At 46.6% G+C, this 15695-nt stretch overlaps 1 protein-coding gene across 1 annotated transcript in view; it reads right to left on the reverse strand.

The window, feature by feature from the left end:
* Positions 1 to 15695, reverse strand: part of MXRA5 (matrix remodeling associated 5) — a 282386-nt gene that overhangs the window by 215718 nt on the left and 50973 nt on the right. Inside the window, exon 2 of the mRNA XM_069204616.1 lies at positions 14144 to 14358. Coding sequence (XP_069060717.1) covers positions 14144 to 14358 — 215 coding nt within the window. The remainder of the gene's footprint in view (positions 1 to 14143; positions 14359 to 15695) is intronic.

Consider the following 15695-nt stretch of genomic DNA (forward strand, 5'->3'; position numbering starts at 1 on the left):
CGTCATGCCTTTTGTGGTTCTTAGTCCTCCTCAAGCGCACCGACCAACTACTGGAAACATACGAGGCTCCATGTTTTCCGTATGGTTTCTGGACTACTTTTTCTCTTTATTTCGCAGTGCGATAGAGCGCGCTCGTTTTTTTTTTTTTTCCATTTAATGTGGCAAGAAAAGTCAGGTTAGGAGTTTACAACGCTAATAGCTCTAACTCGACGAAATGCGAGACCCGTTGCATTGCAAATACTTGTTTCTTGTCTGGGACTACCACAGATAGTGGGGCATACTTCCGGCGGGAAACGTCCTTTATGCCGAAGTTTTGATAACGAAGTCGTGGTTAACGAAAGCGGGAACAACGCTTTCTTTAACCACGACTCAGTTATTTTGTGCCTTAACTACGCATGTTCTGAACAACGAACATGCGTGGTTAAGGTACAAAGAAGGGAGTCGGCTAAGGAGGACGACGCAGGTGACGACGGGACGACTAAGGTAAGTGGGGGGTTTTAGGTTTTGGGGCGGGGGTGGGGGTTCAGGGGGTTTTAGGTTTTGGGATGAGGTTGGGGGGTGGGGCGTTTTTGGTTTTGGGGAGGGGTTGGGTGGGTGGGGCGTTTTTTGTTTCGGGGAGGGGGTGGGGGGTCAGGGGGTTTTAGGTTTTGGGGTGGGGTTGGGGAGGTGGGGGGTTTTTGGTTTGGGGAGGGGTGGGGGTCAGGGGGTTTTAGGTTTTGGGGCGGGGTTGGAGGGTGGGGCGTTTTTGGTTTTGGGGAGGGGGTGGGGGGTCAGGGGGTTTTAGGTTTTGGGGCGGGTTTGGGGGTGGGGCGTTTTTGGTTTTGGGGAGGGGGTGGGGGGTCGGGGGGTTTTAGGTTTTGGGGAGGGGGGTGGGGGGTCAGGGGGTTTTAGGTTTTGGGGTGGGGTTGGGGGGTGGGGCATTTTTGGTTTTGGGGAGGGGGTGGGGTTCAGGGGGTTTTAGGTTTTGGGGTGGGGTTGGGGGGGTGGGGTGTTTTTGGTTTTGGGAAGGGGGTGGGGGGTCAGGGGGTTTTAGGTTTTGGGGTGGGGTTGGGGGGGTGGGGTGAGGGATGCAGGATCAATGGTGCCTATTACTAATGCTTTTATCAGGAATGCCTTTACAACAAAATATTGTTGTTAAGGCATTCGTGGTAAAGGCATTAGTAATAACAACGAGGTCGGTGTTCCGACCTCGTTGTTAAGGCACTAGTTGTTTCGGAAGTCGGTGTTCGGTCGTATAACCACTTCCGGCAGAGGGAATGTATCCAGAGGCACTAAAGTCAGGAATGATTATCCTTGCAATGATGCTCACTGCATGAAATCCTCTTTGCATGAAAGTTATGATAGTGCACACCTCCAAATTTACACAGGGGGAGAACTTGCACAAACACAGCCTGTGTTGTGTGTAGCTCAACCTTGCAGACCTGTTTCATTTAGAGCTCAGAAGCAGCTACCAAACAACATACAGGCGTTCTACAGAAACCTAAATGAATAGATATATCATGCTCGATTCACTAAGATTTTGCTCTAACGTACTATTGTGGCATTCGGCTTTGCTCCTGAAATTCATGAGTAAGCCAGAAGAGTTACACAAACTTCTTTATCTCTTTGCCCCAAATCCTGCAATAGGAATATTGTATTGCATGAAATTCAATCACAAAAAATCTAGCAAGAATGCCTTATGCTAAATCTTAGAGGTTCCAAATATTCTAGAAAGTGGCTGTGCGTTGGATAGACGAATAGACAACTGAAAACATCAAGGCAAAGGTTTTCCTGTTATACAATGACCTTTTCAAGTAGCTTCCCTTTAACCTCCCACAACAGCTGTAATGAACTGACTTTTACGAACATCCATGCATTCCACAATCGAGGTGAACGGACTCCGGTTATAAATCAGATCCGTTCTGTAGAGCCAGAACTACTTCCCCAGGCATTAGCCATTCACGAGGTCGAATCAATCCTTGCTCGTGAATCAGGCAGGCGTTTTGACGTGTGGCCTCTATTTTCTGTTTTCCACTGGCCTTGTGTTAGCTGCGCGTGAGTTATGGCTTTCAGGCTGTGGACCTTTTGTTACTCTGGCCGTTTTTGCCACGCTTTCAGCCAAAGAGGGGAGGAGAAAAGACGGGCATTTATCTGAGAAGTAAAAGTAGACAGCACAAAGGGAAAGGATGGAGCAGAAGTTTGCTTTAGAAAACCAACACTGACTAACCCAAAGAGCACGACTAAATTTACATTCAGTCATGCTTCTGAAAGTTGTATTTGTCAGCTCAGAGCCTTTCATTATCAAACCTGATACTTTATACATTCATTTCAATTCTCACCTGCATTATCAATATGTTCCAGTGCCACATGGCTTTTGGAAATATTGTACTCACTTATCCTCATCTAGCACGCGCATTTTTACAAGGTCTGCCAATTCATGTTCTAGTCATGGAATACATGTGGATATGTTAATGCTATATAATAGATTATTCTGTGCTTTTGCTTTAGTTGTTGTTGTGCTTGAGTCGCCACCCATCCTCGGCCAGTGTGTGTGTTATAGTGTCCGTAGTTGCTTTGTTTATTACAGGAATTTGTTTGAGCCAAATTATGTGACCAATATAGAGACACCTGCAAAGATATTCGCTGTTATCAGCAAATGCAGAATCACTGGTACTAAACAATTGCGTTGTCCCTCCTTCCAGCGCCAAACATAACTGAAGTGAAACAGCAATGGTCTGATTGCCTTCTTCCACCTGCCATCAAGATGATGTCCCCTTCAAGGACGAGCATGGGGTTCAAGATCCATGTTGTTTTCAAATTAATCTAATTGGGGCCTTTATCAAATTTCTGAGCTCTCTTCTCACTGTTGCCTCACATTTTCATAGTTAAAACTTCTGACATGTTCTGTGTGGGCCTTCCTCAAAGTGAAGGCTAATCCTAGACCCTATACGTTGGTACATCTTGGTTGGTCATCGTGTATCTCATTTCTGGTGCTTGTATGCGACAATACTGTGCGACTGAAAAGTTGTGGCCTGGTTTTTAGAAGGTGCTTAGAGGTTATGCGTGTGTTTGTGTTCAATGCTAGGAATCCATACTGCAGCCATAAATAGGGTCTACTCTTCCATAACAATAGGCACATGGTGCTAGGTTGAAGTAACTCTCACGATATGCACTTGCACACAGACATTACAGAGAACTCAATTAGACACCCTTTTGCTGTCCACCAATATAAAATGTCACTAACGGAGAGGACCATGCACATTAGTAAATCTAACCTCCGCTTAGGTGTTGCAATATTAAATGTTAAATGTGCTAAACTACTTATGGCTACCTAGCTTGAGAGGCTGATATGATTCAAAGCGTCACCAAACATCAAATGTACCAGGTGCATTTTAGTACTCCATCTAAACAGTTACCAGTGTGTGTCACTGTATCTGATATTAATAATAGTTTCCTTTAAAAATAGAGGATGACATAATCATCTGTTCCTTCCAGTGCCGAAATGTCAACTGAATTCGTGAGTTACATTTTCTCGCCTTTTGGGACAATGTGAAACTGATATCCACAATCCTTTCATGATAATTAATTGGGGAAGTGTGTACATCTGGAAATGTTTTTTCCAATGTAATATTGAGAATGTTACCCTTTATACATCAAACACTCACTATAACATACTGTGGCAGTTATAGCTACAGAATGTACTACTGACAGCCAGATAACAGAATGTGCTTGTTTTAGGCCAAAGTGAGGTTATGTTCGTGCCAGTGAATAAAAAACAGTTTATAATAAATGTAGCTACTTGCAGTGTCCTTGTGGAGTTACGTCACTAGTGCTGTGAAGAGGACCTATATAGCCCACGTTGAGTATTTATAACAAAACTTGTTAATTGTAGGCAGAATTATAGGCAAACAAAGGACATTGGGCCAGCATCACAAATTGTGCTGCACAGGCCGGTGAAGAGACAAAATATAATGACAATTGACTGTGCCACATTATCATTGCCCTTCAGATGGCTTAAGCCCTTTCAGAAATGTAAAATCTACAGCCCCACTTAAGGGCACGGTTCAGCCAAAAACCTTTATTTTGAGAGTGCAGCCAGGGTCAAATTGTGCAATTTCCAGTTGAGGCTGTCATGAATATGACCTTTTTGTGTACAAGCCAACGAACTGCATTTATCAGAGCTATCATGGGATTAAGGATTGAGTATGCTATCACGTTGTATGCTGATTTCACCCCCTATTCAACTGCAAGGATAGAGTAGGTCCGAAAGAACTATGAAGACTATAGATACTCCTCCAGTTTTTCTGGATTAGCTGCAGGCATCCGAATGAGCTAAGGTAAAGATGCTCACTCTCAAATACACTGCACCATGCCCTTGGGGCTAAGTAGGGCCTACCTTAGGGGTGACATTTGTGTAAAAAAGGAAGGTTTGGGCCTGGCAAGTGGATACACTTGCCAAGTTGAAATGACAGTTTAGGACTGCACACACAGACACTGCAGTGGCAGGCCTGAGACATGTTTGGAAAGCTGCTGTTGTGGGTGGCACACTCAGTGCTAGAGGCCCATGAGTAGCATTTAATTTATAGGCCCTGGGCACATATAGTGCTCTTCACTAGGGTGTACAGAGTTCTTGCTCTTTAGCACTGGCCAACAGTGCTAAAGTGCCCAGAATCTTAAATGTCAGCAAAAATGAGTCAGAATAACAGATGGTCACAGAACAAAAAGTCCGGGAAACCATGCCAAGGATGCCAGGTATAACAAGGAGGTAAGGCTCCTTCACCTTTCCTGTTTTGAGTCCAGACATGAGTTTGTGATCAACAATAACAATGCTGATCAGTATTCCACATTTTAAAGGGATCAGATCTGGTCTTTGAACTTAAATGTTCGAACCTTTGAAATAATTGCAGCTTTTCCATGCTCTGGCTGCAGTTTTGGTTTCTCATTTCCATTACCCTTTATGTTTTGCCACTTTCTTTTAGTTAATAGGGATTCAATTGATTAAATAAATATGGCTACACATAACATGACTGTTCTTTTATGGTGCTGTGTGCTTGCTGGTCTATGAGAGAAGTGGAGGGGGGATGTCTTCAGACACTCTTTTCTTAATGAAAATCCCCTTAGCTTATTTTTCAGAGAAGAAATTTATGAGAACTGCTTAGCCTAAAAATAAAGTTCAGAAGACTTCAGTGATTCCTTATTATGGAAGTGTGTGATGGACAATGTGAGAACTAGCCCTGGATAAGGTAAAATGTCTGTACTATGACTTTACGTTGAACCCCAAGCTTAGCTCCTTTTTTAAGGACAGAAAGAAGACGACATAGTAATACAATGAAGGAAATACCAGGAAAGTTGTAAAAAAAAATGATGACTTAGATTATATCGATGTAAATGACTTGTTCCAAGGTTGTGACCAAGGAAAAGCAGGCAAAAGTCCCTAAGTATAATGTTATGAGATGTATGAACGGAGTGAGATCTAAATCTGCTGAGGACAATTTACGATGTCTGTGAATGTCTTCTGTAAGGCTAAAAAGGTCTCAGAGTTGATATGACATGTACTAGGTGTTTGGGAAGAACTGGTCTACGGTAGACTGCTGGAATCTCCTTCCTTAGCCTTGGAGTACTTAAAATATGTGGGTATCCTGCAACATTGAGCACCTACGTTCCAGGGGATGAACCCCAGTCAACTGATATATTGTAGGACATGGGTTTCATGATTGGAACCATGCCATCAACTTTCACCAGAGGACCTGTGTCACAGAAGATGCTGGAGAGCACCTGTGACTCTTTTATCACGACTTCACGACAGATCATACCACCATTGTCAAATAGGGAAATTTTAAATCAACTGCCACAAAGTTGACATCTGGAGTATCCGCTGCTCACCCAATTTGTTACTTATATTCATTGTTTACATTCATTAATTTATGTTCTTTTCCAAGAAAGAGACTTAGCATAATATTAATATACAGACAGCATCCAGGACATGATTTCCCTAGACAGGGGCTGCAGTCAGTTGGAAACATTGACCAGTTTTTTTTTTTTTTTTTTTTTAATTTATTTATCAATTTTATCAACTTACAACAATGCAACATCTATCCCCCCAAAGCAGCACAATTCAACATATAACAGCTGTCCACAGTTAATCTCTACATACGTTTAGTATAGGGAAATCAAATAATTACACAATAATCCTTGCAGACCATTTGTTCTTCTAAGTTCCTTTCCACCATTGGATGCTGCATCCATATCAGATTATCACGGGGCAATTATATTAACCATGTTGCAATAATAACAATATGCAGCCAGTGGAGGGATATCAACAAACACACAGAAAAAGAAAAAATAAAAAAATAAAAAAAAGGGAAGGAAAGGCAGGCGGTTGGAACAGGCAGTCAACAGCAAACATTCACCTTTCAGGCATAAATGCCAGCGTACCAAGGGGGGGGGGGCAATAGTTCAGACCGGGCTTCTTTGAGTATTTCGTTCACTCGTCCTGAGCCGCCAGGTAATTATCTAACGGGGCCCAGATATTCCTGGGTCTGGACCCTTCAGGCATCAAATTCCAGAAGACCACGAGCTGATCATGACAAAAGGCAGCATCTCGCAACCATTCTGAACGACGTGGTACTCTCTTTCCGCCCCAACATATGGCCACTCTACGCTTGGCCAACAACAACAGCAGTCCCACCAAGCGTCTATTTGTTGCCCGGATATCCTCCACGCACCCAAGCTGTGCGGTTCTAGGAGTGGCAGGAATTTCTGTATCGACCATTTCAGAGATTGCATCAAACACAGCCACCCAGAAAGCATTAATATCTGCACACTCCCATGCCAAATGTAAAAAACCAGCTTCTGGGGCCCGGCAGCGCATGCAGCACGCATCTTCACGTAGCCCCCGAGAATGGAGCCACACTGGAGTATAATATATTCTGTGCAAAAACTTAAAATGCAACAATCTGAGTCTATAATTGGGCGTCAGCGCTCTCATATGAGCACAGCAGCCACGCCACAAAGCTTCCGAAATGGGCTCACCCAAATCTGCCTCCCACGCTAATCTAGACGGCTCCCGAAAGTTACTCCCCCGCTCCTGCATGCAGTTATAGAGTCTGGTGACCAGCCCGCTGGAAGATTGCGCACAGCAAAGGACCTCCAGTGCACGGGACTCCACTGGGGCCTCAGCTGAGTTCCACAGACGGCTCCGCAGGAAAGAGCGGACACGTATCACATACATACGCTGAAGCACCGTACATTCGCGGTCAGCCAGTATCTCGGACACGCCAAGTAAGCGACCATCCACCATCCAATCTCTCATCTCAGTCAGGCCAGCATCTCGAAGAAACCCCGTACTCCATCGTCGCGGTGCAATTGTCCATCAGCTATCGCCATGACCGGCAAGGAGGGGGCGAATGGAATCGCAGCCCCAGACCGCCGCAGCAGTAAGCCCCACGCCCGCAGTGTGCAGGAAACCGGGTCGATCCCCCGCACCCGGGATGGAATACGCCCACCAAATGCCCTTGCCAGGTCGTCTGGCCACACAGAGTCACTCTCAGGCACCAGGTGTGGCAGATAACGGATAGGATTTAACCAGTAATACGCAAAATGTGCCTGAGCGCATAGATAGTACAGTTCCATGTCCGGCGCAGCAAGCCCACCCAGCTCAAACGGCAACGTCAGCCTCTCCCAGGAAATGCGCGCGCGGCCCGCCCATACCAGACAGATCAGAGCAGAGCGTAGGCGCCTCAGGTAATCTCTCGGAAGCGGGAGCGGAAGATTCACAAACAAGTACAAAAACTTCGGCAGAACCACCATCTTTGCAACAGCAATCCTGCCGATCAGTGACAGCGGGAGGGTACGCCAGATCTCTACCTTCCCCTCCAACCACGCCAGAGCAGCGCCATAGTTAGCACGCCACAACTCCTTCACGTCACAGCTAAGCTGTATACCTAAATAGCGCACCGGGCCCTCTGCCCACACCAGGGGGTATCGGGACTCATAACGCGGCACTCTGGGGGTCAAAGGCAACACCACGGACTTAGACCAATTAATAGTGATACCAGAGAAGGTACCAAAACGCACAATCTCATCTAACAGTGTGTCCAGATTTTGGTCAGGGTTCCGTACATATAATGCAATATCATCAGCATATAGAGATATCAAAATTGGCCGCTGCCGAAACTGTAGGCCCATATCGTTATATTTCTGGCGGAGCCGAGCCGCCAGAGGCTCCATCGCCGCAGCAAAAAGGAGAGGGGACAACGGGCAACCCTGACGCGTGCCGCGCGCTACAGGGAAAGGGGAAGACACATTCCCATTAAGGCGCAATCTAGCCGTGGCCAACGTATACAACAATTTAATCCAACGAAGGAAGCGCGCGCTAAGTCCCACGCGTCCCAGCAAGGCAAACATATAGTCCCATGCCAAGGAATCAAACGCTTTAGCAGCGTCCAGAAAAACAGCTGCTACATTATCATCCTCTACCAGTGTACTCGTCACCGCAAAGAAAGTGCGTAAATTATGGCCCGTAGACCTTCCCGGGACAAAACCCGACTGGTCCGGAAGTACCAAGCTAGGGAGGAGGGGCTGCAATCTTGCTGCAATCATTTTTGCAAGAATTTTATTATCAATGTTTATCATAGACAGCGGTCGGTATGAGTCGCATTGAGTCGGATCCTTGCCTGGCTTCAGGATCGTCACAATCAGAGCCTCCCTGAGCGAGGTCGGAAGGGACCCAGTCTCTAAGGCTTCTGCATATACCTCCAATAGTCGGGGAGCTAAAATATCCACATATTCTTTATAAAACGTAGAGGTTAAGCCGTCCACCCCAGGAGATTTCTCCCCGGGCATGCTACGGATAGCCGCAGCCACCTCCTCTACTGAGAATGGCTCATCCAGATATTTCCGGTGCACTTCATCAAACCATATTAACGCGATGTCCTCAAAGGGCCCCAGTGCATCAGTCCCGCTAGCGTCCGCCGGAGCTTCGTAAAGTCTTGTATAGAATTCAGTGAATACCTGCATGACTCCACCTGATCCTGACACACTCCTCCCCTCACTATCCACAATCTCGGAGACATAGTCACCGGCCCAAGGCTTGCGAAGTAGTGCTGCCAACGTGCGACCCGCCCTTTCACCTTCCCCATATTGGCGAGCTCGAGCCTCCCTCCAGAGGAAACAAATTTCTCTGAGAGAGGCCTCCTCATACTGCGATATTTCTCGACGAATCTCAGCGAGAGTTTCGTTGGACCAGTGGGATTCCAATCGTCTTTCCAACTCAGCGATCCGAGCCTCAATTTCAGCCATCTCGCGCCTCAACGTTTTTACTATGCCATGTTGTTTCGAGAGACATACCCCTCTGATAACGACTTTGAATGCCTCCCAAATAGTTCCTGGGGACCTCACCGTTCCCTGATTCTCTACAAAGTACAATCTGATCGCCTCTCGCACCTCCTCGCGGAAGGCCGAATCCCGGAGCGCCCCCCTAGGCAGACGCCACATAGCCGATCTACCAAGTTCAGTCGGTATCTCCAATTCCAAACATACCGGTGAGTGATCTGACAGCGTGCGGGGGAGGTGGTCAATTGCTCTAGTCCAAACCAAAGTATCCCCGGAGCCCAGCCAGCGGTCAATACGGGACCAGCTACCATGCACGTAGTTTAAGCATGTACCCTCTCTCGCCTCCCCATGTCGTCGCCTCCACAGGTCAACCAACGCACCATCGCGCATCACCATCTCAAGCGCTTTAGCAGCTGCAACATGCTGCATCCTGGCTAGGCTCTCTCTATCCAACCTGGCATCTAGGACGACATTAAAATCGCCCCCCCATATCACCGCGCCAGGACCCAGCGACTCTATTAAGCGCCACAGCTCCAAAAAGAAATCTGGATCATCAACATTCGGCCCGTATACAGCAACCAGGCGGCACGCTTTGTCTAGAAGCACACCACTCATCATAACGTATCTGCCATTTGGGTCCACCAGTACCTCCTTCGTGTGCCACTGCAGCCCCTTACGAATTAGGATAGCAACTCCACGGGAAAAGCTCGAGTATGTGGAGCTATGTATCTCACCCACCCACCCAGATTTAAGTCTGCATATTGTGGACTTCACCAAGTGCGTCTCTTGTAGCATACACACATCAATTGCATGTCTCTTAACATAGGCAGCCACAAGGCGAGCCTTCCTGCCATCATTAAGCCCTCGCACGTTCCAAGTCAAACATTTGATCACAGACACTTCCTCACCCCTCGGTCCCATCGACAATCAGCCAGAAGCGAATTCGAAGACCAGCCACCACCTGCCTTGTATTTAACAAAGGAGCTAATAAAACATCCATACAAAGAAAGGGAAACAACACCCCGCAATCATTCAGGAGATCAACCACCCCACACCCACACAGGTCCCCCAAATGGACCCAACCAGAATCCCACCCATCTTGGCCCCAACACCCACCCCAAGAACAAGAACAAAAATTGACAGGACTCATCCTAGGGGCTATGACCAGCCAGATACCTCTCTACTCAGTTAACACCGAAAGAGAGGGGCCCGTGGGCCAACCATTAGTCCTGAGCTGACAGGGAGCCAGGCAAAAAGCAGCCAGCGCGCTCAAGCAGTTCCAGCAATGAGTACTCAGTCAACCAGAGCATATTAGTCATTGTCACTTAAGGCAGCATCGTCGTCGTCACGTCCCCGGCGCTCCACAGCCTCCCGTCTCCTAGGTAGCTGCCGGGCAAATTTGGTCGCCTGTTTCAGGTCTGTGAAGTAGATCATCTTACCCTCATGACGCACCCTTAACTTAGCAGGGTATATCAGAGCAAAGCTTACTCCCGCTTGTGACAACAGACGCTTAACCGGCAAAAAGGCTCGCCTCTGGGACTGCACACCAAGCGTATAGTCTGGGAAAATTTTTATTTCGGAGTTCTTATAGAGTAACGGGCGTCTCTCTCGTGCCAATCGGAGTACCGTGTCACGGTCACGGTAATTCAGTAGACGTGCAATAATTGGGCGTGGAGGAGTCCCAGGAGGAGGACGGGGTCCCAAGGATCTGTGAGCTCTCTCTACCACCAGCAACCTAGAGAGCTCGCCAGCAAACAACTCAGATAACATCTGCTCTATAAAGTCTTCCATTCGCCCCATGTCAGTCGCCTCCGGCAGTCCCACGATTCGTATGTTATTGCGTCGAGATCTTGATTCCAAGTCTTCGTTCTTGTTGCGTATGACCTCAAGTATTCGATCCATTCGAGCGATCTGATCTCTGTCGCCCTGGCGTGCATCCTCTATTTCAGATGTACGTGTCTCCAAAGCAGCAAATCTGGAGTCATGATCATCAACACGCGCCCTAATTCGATCAAGCTGTTCGGTAACATGGTCCAGCTTAGCATCGATGCCAGCCAAGCTGGTCTTAAGGTCTAAGAACATGGACTTCACTGATGCCACAGAACTGTCCTCTTCGCTCGGCTCCTCGCAGGACTGGGAGCCAGCAACAGCGCTCTTTTTTTTCCCACCTTCAAAGGTAAGTTTAGCCTGGCGCTGATCAGCCTTACCCATCGTTCCACACTGCGTCAGCACCTCCAACCAGACTCAGGTATGTGGAGCCAGACCAAGGGAATTCCCGGTTCCAAAAGAAACTCCTTCTGCAGCGTGACACTCACCGGGGGCCCCCGTAACAGCCACAGGGGTTATCGACTAGCGGGACCCCTGAACGCCAGCCCGCACTCACAGGCCCAATTGGCCTACGCTGCCCGGCCGGATCCTCGCCTCCCGATTTTCTCCGCAGGAGGCTGCAATCTCAGTTTTCACCGCCCTCCATCAGGTCGTACCTTTGTGTCCTCGAAATAACGGCCCAAGAGGCTCGCCCAGGTCCTGGAGCCCTCCCTCACTGTGCCCAAACTGTCAGCAGCCACAGGTTCCAAAGCCCCACGCAAGAGCTCGCCTCTCCAGCCACATCCGTATAATACCTCTAGGCAGCAGGAGAACCACGAGGACCGTCAGTTGCTCCTCGCCCCAGCGCCACCATGCAAAGCACTCCGTGGGGCCGTAGGGCCGCGACGCGACCCCGTCGCCGAGTGGCCCCCAGGCATCACCTCGCTTGCGGACAAACACCTCCGTGAGCGGCCGGGGGCAATGGATCCCCCCGTCCGCTTCGTGCTTCTCTAGCACAGCGCCCGGCCCTGTCCCTCAGCGGCCGGCACAGGCTCCACCTCTGTCCGCCCGCTCCTCTTGCGTTCCGCACACACGGGCGCACCCGGTGTGGGCCCGCCCGCGTCTCCGCTCAGCTGCTGCTCTGGTCTTCGCGCCGTTCTGAGCCTCAGAAAACGGCCCAGAGGCGCTTACTATTAATGCGCGCCCAGCCGGTACCCGTCGGAACCGTCAGGTGTGTCAATAAAACGGATAAACGGCCCTGGGCCGGGCAGAGCCTCACAAGGTGACGGCCATCTTGCCCGGCGGTCAGGCCACGCCCCCATTGACCAGTTGTTTTAATTGCATTTCAATATGATTGAATAACAATTGGATCTAGTGTAATCATGACGTGAATAATGAATAATAGGCATGCAGATGAGAACACCTACATTGAATTTAAGTGCACACAAAATGTAAATCCAACCCTGCGCAGCTCCCCTCATGCTAGTCTCAACTTGGCTGCAAACAGGGATTGCATTGCAAGTGAGCCAGAATTAATTTCTCTGCATTGCTTTGCTGCATGCACCAATTTAGGATTGCAAGAGTGGTAGCATCAGTTTGTGTGCAAGGCAAGAGAAATGCACTACATATGGGGAACTTAGTACACCATGTGTACGCTTTGGGCTGCCGTCAGAGGTAAGAAAGCAGTAAATAAACTATATAATAAAAAAATGCACGTACGTGGGCCCTTGTCAGTCAATATTTTGCCATAAAGAATGCCCTTTCTAATGTTTGTCAATATGTATGTACTCAGCAATATTTGACACGTTTTCACATAGAAATTGTGGTTATGACAAAAGATTTTGGGGTACATTGTCTACATGCTAATTAACCAGACTGCTCTGTTTGAGGTGGGCTCCTTCTTTGACAATGTAGAGGTATTGTTTTGTGAATTCAAATCTGTTGGATAAGTCAGCTGCCCTTGGCACACACTAGTACTTTCCATGGTAATGTTATGGCCAGTGTTGTGTATATTCTCATGTAATTAATACAAATAAGAAACAGAAACCATACCTATGCACAATGGAATACAAGTATTCCCTCACACTAACGTGATTCCGTTAGAATTAACATTAGAAGAGTAGGGGGCTGGGAGACAAACAGTACAAAACAAGCACTGGCAAAGCCAATATGTTTGGTTTTGATGTAACAAAGTGTGGAATCAAAGCGATCACAAACGCTATTTATATGCATTCCTGCACAAAAGCTGTATGTCAAGTTAAAGTCTGTCCTATTGGCTTTGCCATTGCTTGGCAATAAAATAGCAAATAAACATTGCTTTCTTTATAGAATGCATATTAGAGATAAATAAATGAATATGGCAGACAGTGTGATGACTGTGTGTACTTTCAGATGTAAAATAGCTTCCTCATACATTCCAATGTAAGCACTTCCTGGAAGACAGAAAGGAACACCTAATAGCCAACAAATTGATGCAAGAGAGCAATACTCCTCTTGTGGAGTCATATCCCACTCTATGCATATTTGCATATTTTTTATGGAATCTGTAGTTATATTGCATAAAGACAGTTGCGCTATCAAGTCGGACCTAAAACTGGCCCACTTAAAAATTAAAAGCCCTATGTCCAAACACAGCCCGTTGGAAGGGGTTGCAGCTCCACAGTGCCCGCAGTTACAAAAAACAGATTTGTAAGACATTGCAAATTAAACTGATTATTCAAAGAAAGACTGGCTGAGGACCAATCAACTATTTGTTGCTAGAGCCAATTGACTCGAGTCGAATAGGTCCACTTAACTGAGACATAAGTCTGAATGTAAGGTCCACAATTAGACATCTATAGTTCCTTCTGTACGTCTCTGTCTGAAACACGTGTCTTGCTCGAGTATTGTGAAGCAGAAACATTCTATTATCTAAAAACTTCACTTAACCAGAAAACGGTGCATTAATTTGTTTAGAGTAGAAAATAAGCTAAGTGTGATTGTGTGAAGGGATAAATACACTTTTGGATTATAATGCGATACAAACCCCAGATTGATCCTTTCCACATGTTTAGGAATTCTTGCTGGCACAGCTGCTAAAGATCGAAACGTGCAGTGAACTTCAGTCTGCACATAACAGGCACATGGGTGAGGGCATGAGGCAGTAGTTTGGGGAAATCCCAGTGCGAGAATCAGCACCACGGACAGAGCCAACACAGTCGTCCCTCTTTGCATGGTGTCAAAGAATTTCATCTTCAGACCCTGTGTAAACAAATAAACATATCAGGATTGCACGTCTGTGAGGAAGTAAATGCATTTTCGTCATTCAACAATTCTCTTTCTATGAATGTGCTTAGGTAAATCGAACTTTTTCTGCTTCAATAATCTCCAGAAATGCGGCAGGAGGGGCCTGCTGTCGTGAACATGTTTAGACCAGATGTTGCATGCTTCAAACCAGTTCAACATCAGTGACAGACATCACAGCATGTCTTCTCAGATTGCAATTTATAGGGTGCTTGGTAAACTGCTAGCTCAATTCAAATCACCTTGTTGTTGAGAACAGGAGGGAAAGGGAGAAGAAAGAAAAAAACAATGGACAGGAGCAAAGAATAAGGACTTGCCCAATAAGTACATAACTTCATCACAATCCTACTGGATAACCAGTACACTGTATTATTACAAATACATTATATACTTTGGCCCTTGTAATGCAGCAGACAGGATATCCAGCATGCTGAAGGCTTTCTGGACGAGATAGGCTTTAATCAATTTATTGATCTTTTATAATTGTAAATGTATGTCAGTGTGAATCTGAGCCCATTAAATAAAAGGGCACATGTTTGTTGTGTTGGTGTCAACTGATCATCCCCCAATTTCTGGAAATGGCACTGAATACGGAGTAAAAACTACCAGCTGAATTTTCTACAGAATGCCATGCCAGAGGTGGAGGAAATGAACTAGAGGATTATCGTATGTATTTAGAGTTTCCTCCAAAAATGTGTGTGTGTTTTTTAGATACAACCATATGGTAAGCCAATGCCTGGCTCTAATCAGGGTGTTTTAGGGAGACATGTAAAGAATTAAATGAGATTAGTGGCAAGCTTTAGTGGAAATTTTACTTTCTAAATCAAATACCCCCAGTGCAGCATGGCATGCGTAACTCAACAGTTTGGCAGACTGACTGACAAACAGGTCAAGCAGTGGAGACACCATCTCCACCACCTTGGTGGCAGCAAACTATGAACATTGAGAGTTCCCTGTCTTTTTGCTGGGCATTTTTAGTCTATAATCCTCCTGCCAATTTGGCTAGAGCACTTTCTGTGAGTTGTCAAAGCTGCTATATTATGGCTGAGTGCTCACTACTGCTTTATATTTTTTAAGAAAACAACCCCTAAAGCAGGATTTGTTTCTGAAATATAAAAGCACTCCCTGGCACACAGGGGTCTTCCCTGTATTTGGGACAATGTTCCTGTTTTCCTTCATAGGACTGTCATAAAATATAATCAGTGTCAGAAGAGCTGCTGGTAAAAAAGTTTTAAATGGCAGAGCTGGCAAAGACTGTTTCATCATCAACCAGGCAGCTTTCACATCTTTAAATG

This window comes from Pleurodeles waltl, chromosome 8 (genome assembly GCF_031143425.1).
Source record: "Pleurodeles waltl isolate 20211129_DDA chromosome 8, aPleWal1.hap1.20221129, whole genome shotgun sequence".
In the NCBI taxonomy this organism is placed as follows: domain Eukaryota; kingdom Metazoa; phylum Chordata; class Amphibia; order Caudata; family Salamandridae; genus Pleurodeles; species Pleurodeles waltl.